The sequence below is a fragment of the Primulina eburnea genome, chromosome 2 (genome assembly GCF_022965805.1).
Source record: "Primulina eburnea isolate SZY01 chromosome 2, ASM2296580v1, whole genome shotgun sequence".
NCBI classification, from domain to species: domain Eukaryota; kingdom Viridiplantae; phylum Streptophyta; class Magnoliopsida; order Lamiales; family Gesneriaceae; genus Primulina; species Primulina eburnea.
In genome coordinates this window covers 13733137-13740186 of record NC_133102.1, presented here as the reverse complement: position 1 = coordinate 13740186, position 7050 = coordinate 13733137, and the positions used below count along the sequence as shown (strand labels likewise).

The 7050-nt window shown below is 43.8% G+C and overlaps 1 protein-coding gene across 1 annotated transcript; it reads right to left on the bottom strand.

Moving 5' to 3' along the window:
• Positions 1–3025: 3025 nt before the first annotated feature.
• Positions 3026–4668, bottom strand: LOC140824130 (uncharacterized). The gene is made up of 2 exons (XM_073185729.1): positions 4266–4668; positions 3026–3681 (listed from the first exon to the last, which is right to left on the bottom strand). The coding sequence occupies exons 1-2, from the start codon at positions 4666–4668 to the stop codon at positions 3026–3028; spliced, it is 1059 nt and encodes a 352-aa protein (XP_073041830.1).
• Between the last annotated feature and the right edge of the window lie 2382 nt (positions 4669–7050).

Below are 7050 nucleotides of genomic sequence, written 5' to 3'. Positions count from 1 at the left end.
CACTATCAATGAGTAAAAGTTTGACCACGTGCATCGAACAAAATGTTGATACAGACTTGGTTCATGTTAGACTCTCTCCTTGAACTACGACTCCTCTCACTCAATACTAGGCATGAAACAATTTTTCGGGTGATCCAAAATCTAACAAATTAATCCGATTATCAAGTGAAACAAGAGTTCTTAGTCTAAAAATATTTCCATCCTATGTGAAAAGTGTTGTTAAGTGTTGTGCAACGATGTGTAACAAGACTGACCCACCCCCACACTTTGATCATGACACTGCCCTCAGTGTAAAGCAATAGAAAATGAACGATCAAGACAGTTAAAGCAAAAACACTTCCCTGGACAAATTGCGAGTAAGTGGTGAAAATGTGGTAGAAATCAGCAACTCCTGAAAAGCACGACATCGAATACGCAAGGACACGTAAAAAGGAATAGGAGAAACACACAAACACACGATCAAAATTCAAATGATAGTAACGATAAAGATCAAGTCTGAAAACGTTGATAACAACATAAAAAGGGCGAAATCTAGAAAAAACAATAACATCCTCCACAAACCCTAACAGAATAAACTACTCTTCGTCCTCTGATCCCAGCTCTAAGTTCATGAATTCATTGAGAGTATCTCGTTCCCAAGGTGGGGCATAGGCGTCGGGAGACTGTTGCTCAATGCGAGCTAAGCGGTTCCGGATGTCGTCCATGCAGTCGAGGACGGATGAGTAAAAATGACGCCGGGCTTGCGAGTTGCGCGGTCTAGGAGGTACGCCAGCTCTAGGGCCAGCTCGGACATCCAATGCTGCTTCTTCCTCCACACGGTCATCCCAGGCGCGGTCATCGAGTGTAGGTGGAGGCACCGGCGGGTCGCGGGAGTGTTCCTTGATATGGCGACTGTCCGGATTACGGTACCACGCACCCTGTCGGAATATAAAATACATGCCCTGCATGGCCTGGGCGGTCAGCATCTGCGTAGACGTGGGCATGAGAGAAGTCTCGCCAGTAAGCTCGACACCATGGGCCGCCAGGATCCTGGAAATGATAATAGGGTAGGGGGCGTAGGCTGTCCTATTCTTCGTGGGGTCGATGTGGGCGACGGAGCGCATGTGGGAAATGACGATCGAAGCCACCGGAATAGCAGGAATGGCCCCCAACCCATTCAGCATCTTGTCAATAATATAGAGATCCAGATGGCGTACCTCATTGTTCCCGGGTTTCCGCGGAATAATGTTCGACCCCGTAAAGTAACAAATGAGACGATCCAGCAGCGGGATGGTCGTCGGGAGGACGGTAGATCGGGAGCCAGTGGGAGTGGTGTGGTAACGGAGTCGGCGTCGAGCCTCAGTGATCCGAAAAGTGAGGTCTGAAAAGAAGATATCTACCTGATTGAAGGACACAGGCGGTCCTTCATTAGGGACATTCAAGATCGCTGCCAGGTAAGAGCTGGTCACCAAGATAGGAACCCGCTTCACATAAGTACGCATGTGCGGCAGACCAGTCGTCTCTTTTTCTTCAACATTGGCAAAGAATTGCCAAACCAAATCGGGGAAATATGGGCCTGAGATGTCTAGGAGGGGTCCCCAACCAAACTTATCAAATTCAGCTCTCAGTGGCACCTCGGCATCAATACGGGGATGAATCGACCGCTCGACAATAACAGAGTTCCCATGAAGGGCCGAGTACCACTCGAAGTTCTCGAGGCTAGTGAATCTAGAGGCATCAAAGGATGAAGAGGACGAAGAAGCATCGGCTCGTGCACGCTTACTAGATTGCTTACGTGGAGGCATTGCAAAGAAAACCGCTAGCTTCAAACACCCCAACCAATAAAGCACCACACTTCAATAATTCAATTCGACTAACTCAACCGAGCCCAACTCAATTCACAAGCAGTATTCTAACGCAGTGATAATCAACCAAACTTCAAAACTAATCCACAATCGATACACGTATACGGCCAGTGAGCAATAACACAAGTTATCCGAAGGCAGACCCAACGTAAACAATTAAAACCGTAAACAAACGAAGTCCAAGTCCAACAACTAAGAACAACACCCAATCACGACCAGAAATAACGGGCAATAAATTCAGTGGACAATAGCATAGACCTCCCAACGCGGATAATCGGCAATCGAAATCAAGGGATAACCACTCTTACCGGAACAAAGGTGAACTGTGATAGTGCAGAGAGAGGAGGTCGCCGGTGGCGGAGACCTGGCGGCGGCGGCTGGTAGCGAGGGGTTGATGGTGGTGTTGATTTAGGGCAAGATACGGCCGGTGGCAGCGAGAGGACGGCGGCGTGAGGAGCGGCGGTGGTGATGATTTAGGGTTTAGGGATTTTGACAGAGAATCGCGATTTTATGTTGCAGAAAATTGAGTACACGGACCCCGTGTAGGGGTCCGGGGCTAGGTCCGTGCCTTTGCGCGAATCGAAAACTCGGGAAATGAACGACACGGACCCCGTGTCTGGGTCCATGTCATCGCGCAGAAATAAGAATATGAAAGAACTGGGCCACGGACCCCGTGTATTGGTCCGTGTAAACATCCGTGTTTACTCGAAACTAAAAAATTCTGGGTGCAATTAGACACGGACCCCGTGTAGGGGTCCGGGTCTTGATCCGTGTCCACTAGAAACATCAGTTTTCAATTTTTTTTTTATTTTTTTTCTTTTTTTTTTTTACACTACGAACCACTAAACATGAAACCAGGAATGTACAATTCTATACATCACACATAAAAATTGAAATTCAGTCAAGCACACAAGATGCAAGAATTGTACAGAAACTTCCCTGGCCTATTTGACGTTCGGAATCTGCCCGTCCTAATAAAGTCATCACACTTTAGAAATCCCATCGCCAGCGAATACATGCCCTGCACCGTCATCAACTGAGATTAGCTCGTGAGAAATGCATAAAATCGAAAGAAAGAAAACTAAAAGAAGAGAGAAAAACTAAAACTAAAAATAAAACGATGGGTTGCCTCCCAGCAAGCGCTAAATTTAAAGTCGATAGCCTGACTGTAATCCCTTGATTCAGTTTGGATCCTGCAGATCCACTGTGGTCGGCTCATCGGGTATGGCACCACCATTGTAAACCTTCAGCCTATGCCCATTCACTTTAAATGCTCCAGTCGCATCGCTAGTGATCTCCACTGTCCCATAAGGGAAAACTTGCGTGATGGTATATGGTCTTGACCACCGTGAATGCAACTTACCTGGCATCAACTTCAGTCTAGAATTATATAATAATACCTGTTGACCCACCACAAATTCTCGATGAACTATGTTCTGATCATGCCAACGTTTGGTCTTCTCCTTGTAAAGCTTGGCATTCTCATACGCCTCCAACTTAAACTCATCCAATTCGTTTAGCTGCAGCACTCTCTTGTCACCTGTGGCTTTAGCATCAAAATTCAGAAATTTGGTAGCCCAATAAGCCTTATGTTCAAGTTCTACAGGTAGGTGACATGATTTTCCATATAACAATTTGAAAAGGGACATGCCAATGGGGGTTTTAAAAGCAGTGCGGTAAGCCCAAAGTGCATCATCGAGTTTCCGAGACCATTCTTTCCTCGAAGCACCGACAGTCTTCTCCAGAATGCGTTTAAGTTCTCGATTCGAAACCTCGACTTGGCCACTAGTTTGGGGATGGTAAGGTGTGGCCACCTTATGTCGGACCCCATACTTAGCTAAAAGATTGTCAAATTGACGATTGCAAAAGTGAGTACCCCCATCACTAATAATTGCTCTAGGTATGCCAAAACGTGAGAAAATATTTTTCATAAGAAATTGAATGACAACCGTAGAATCATTAGTTTTGCATGCAATTGCTTCTACCCATTTAGACACGTAGTCTACTGCCACCAAAATATATTTGTTCCCAAAAGAAACCGGGAACGGACCCATGAAATCGATACCCCACACATAAAAAAGTTCACACACAAGAATATTATTGAGGGGTAACTCATGTCTCTTGGAGATATTACTTGTGCGCTGACACTCTGAACATTTTGTGACATACTCATGCGCGTCCTTAAACAAAGTAGGCCAATAAAAACAAGACTGGAGGACTTTGGACGCAGTTCTAGTTGCCCCAAAGTGGCCTCCAGCCGGACCAGCATGACAATGAAACAAAATTTCACTTACCTCTTCATGGGGAACACATCTCCAGATTATGCCGTTTGATAGATAATTAACAAAATCGGCGTACCGTGGTAAATTGGTGATCTCAAAGAGTTGTTCATCCGGGAAATCATCGCGAATAAGTCATTACCTTGAATGTGATTCTCCAGACGCGAGAGATGGTCAGCAACCTGATTTTCTGTTCCTTTCCTGTCGATAATCGTCAAGTCAAATTCCTGCAAGAGAAGAATCCAACGAATTAGCCTTGGTTTCGCATCCTTTTTAGACATTAAGTATTTCAAGGCCGAATGGTCGGTGTGCACGACAACTTTGCTCCCTATTAGATATGATCTAAACTTATCCAGAGCGAAAACCACAGCAAGAAGCTCCTTCTCTGTAGTGGCATAGTTCAGTTGGGCAGCTGACAGTGTCATGCTAGCGTAGTAGATGACATGAATGCATTTTTCTCGCTTTTGTCCCAACACTGCCCCTAGCGCTGTGTCGCTTGCATCACACATCACCTCAAATGGCGACCCCCAGTCAGGTGCTATCATCACAGATGCTGTGATTAATTTCTCTTTGAAGATCTAAAATGCCTGTACACACTCAGCAGAAAAATCAAAAGGCATATCTTTTATCAGTAAATTAGTCATAGGCTTGGCAATGCTAAAAAAATCTTTTATAAATCGTCTGTAGAATCCCGCATGCCCAAGGAAACTACGCACTCCTCTAATGTTGGTTGGGGCTGGGAGTTTCTCAATCACTTCAATTTTTGTCTTGTCAACCTCAATCCCATTTTCAGAAATTTTATGCCCCAACACTATTCCCTCTCTCACCATAAAATGACATTTTTCCCAGTTTAAGACTAAATTCGACTCCTCACATCTTTCCGAAACCCTAGACAGGTTAATTAAACAAGTATCAAACGAGGAGCCAAATACAGAAAAATCATCCATGAATATCTCAATAAAGTCCTCAATCATATCATGAAAATTGCCATCATGCATCGTCGGAAAGTCGCTGGTGCATTACATAGGCCAAATGGCATTCGTTTATATGCAAATGTCCCATAAGGACAAGTAAAAGTGATTTTCTCCTGATCTTCAGGGTCAATGGGAATTTGCATATAACCAGAATAACCGTCCAGAAAACAATAAAAAGAATGGCCAGCTAGTCTTTCCAACATCTGATTAATAAATGGGAGGGGGAAATGATATTTACGGGTGGCGTCCTTAAGTTTTCTATAATCTATGCAAACACGCCACCCTGTAACAGGTCTCGTGGGAATTAACTCATTATTATCGTTTTTTACAACAGTGATCCCAACTTTCTTTGGAACAACTTGTACTGGACTGACCCACCTACTGTCAGAAATCGGATAAATAATACCTGCGTCCAGTAGCTTAATCACCTCTTTCTTTACCACCTCTTGCATGGCTGGGTTTAGACGCCTTTGGGGTTGAGTAGACGTCTTGTGATCGGCCTCCATCAGAATCTTATGCATACACATAGAAGAGCTGATCCCCTTAATGTCTGCGATGCTCCAGCCGATGGCTTTGATGTTGTCTCTCAGCACTCGCAATAGCTTTCCCTCTTCAGCTCCTGTCAAAGTCGAAGAAATTATCACGGGCAGTTTATCATTATCAAGCAGGAATAAATATTTCAAGTGCGAAGGAAGAGGTTTCATCTCTAGGATCGGGGCTTCTTCGATAGATGACTTTAAAGGTCTTGAGATATGCCCAAGCTCCCCAATCCTAGAGTTTACCGTCTTCGAGATTGGTCTGCCTGCTTCCAGGTACTGCATATATTCTTAACATCCTCATTTTCCAACTCTCCTGGACATGAATTTGTCAAGCAAATTCCTAAAGGATCTTCACCCATCAATTCCTGCAAACCACACTCAACAAGTTCGTCAGTAGCATCAATTCTAAAACAGTCAGATGTATCATTAGGATATTTGATGGACTGAAAAACATTAAACACCACACTCTCATCATTCAATCTCAACACCAACTCACCTTTCTGTACGTCTATAAGAGCTTTCCTAGTGGCTAAAAACGGTCTTCTTAAAATAAGAGGAATCTCACGATCCTCTTCCATATCTAACACCACAAAATCCATTGGGAAAATAAATTTGTCGACCTTCACTAAGACGTCCTCTACAATTCCCCTAGGGTATTTAATAGATCTATCAGCCAATTGAAGGGAAATTGTAGTCGGTTTCACTTCGCCTATTTTCAGCTTCTCAAAACATGAATATGGCATCAAGTTAATGCTTGCACCTAAGTCACACAAAGCCTTATTAAAATTCGAAGTTCCAATAGTACAAGAGATAGAAAAACTACCTGGATCCTTAAGCTTTGGAGGTAACTTATTTTGTAAAATTGCAGAGCATTCGTCCGAAAGCTTAACTGTCTCAAAATCTACCAATTTCCTTTTGTTTGATAAAATCTCCTTAAGAAATTTAGCATACGAGGGCATTTGAGCTAAAGCTTCTGCAAATGGGATATTTATATGCAGCTTTTTGAAAATCTCCAGAAATTTCGAAAATTGAGTATCCAATTGCAGTTGCTTAGCTCTTTGGGGAAATGGGAGTGACTTAATATCAATATTGGAGTTCGAGTTTAGAAACTTACCTTTCTCCTTGGCGTCATTGGACTCTTGATTTGATGACCTCTTTTCCTTCATACCACTTTCACTATCAACTTCCACTTGCTTCATGGGAGGTGTTACTGAAACGGCATTGACACCTTTTGGATTCTTTTCCGTGTCACTAGGTAGTGTACCCGGAGCTCGTGTAGCCATTTGTGTCGCTAATTGCCCTAGTTGCATCTCCTTTTGCCATCTCATCTCATTTCCAGCTATGTACTTGGCAAGCATGTCCTCAAGGTTCGACTTACTATCATGCGGCTTGAAACCGGGTGGCATAGAAGGTC

Bases quoted from the DNA above. Each gene is read 5' to 3' on its own strand.
- LOC140824130 (XM_073185729.1), bottom strand. From the start codon at position 4,668: ATGATAGCACCTGACTGGGGGTCGCCATTTGAGGTGATGTGTGATGCA. The intron at 3,682-4,265 runs GTAATGACTTAT...ACAATCTTTTAG, and splicing joins TCTGGAGAATCACATTCAAG to CTAAGTATGGGGTCCGACAT.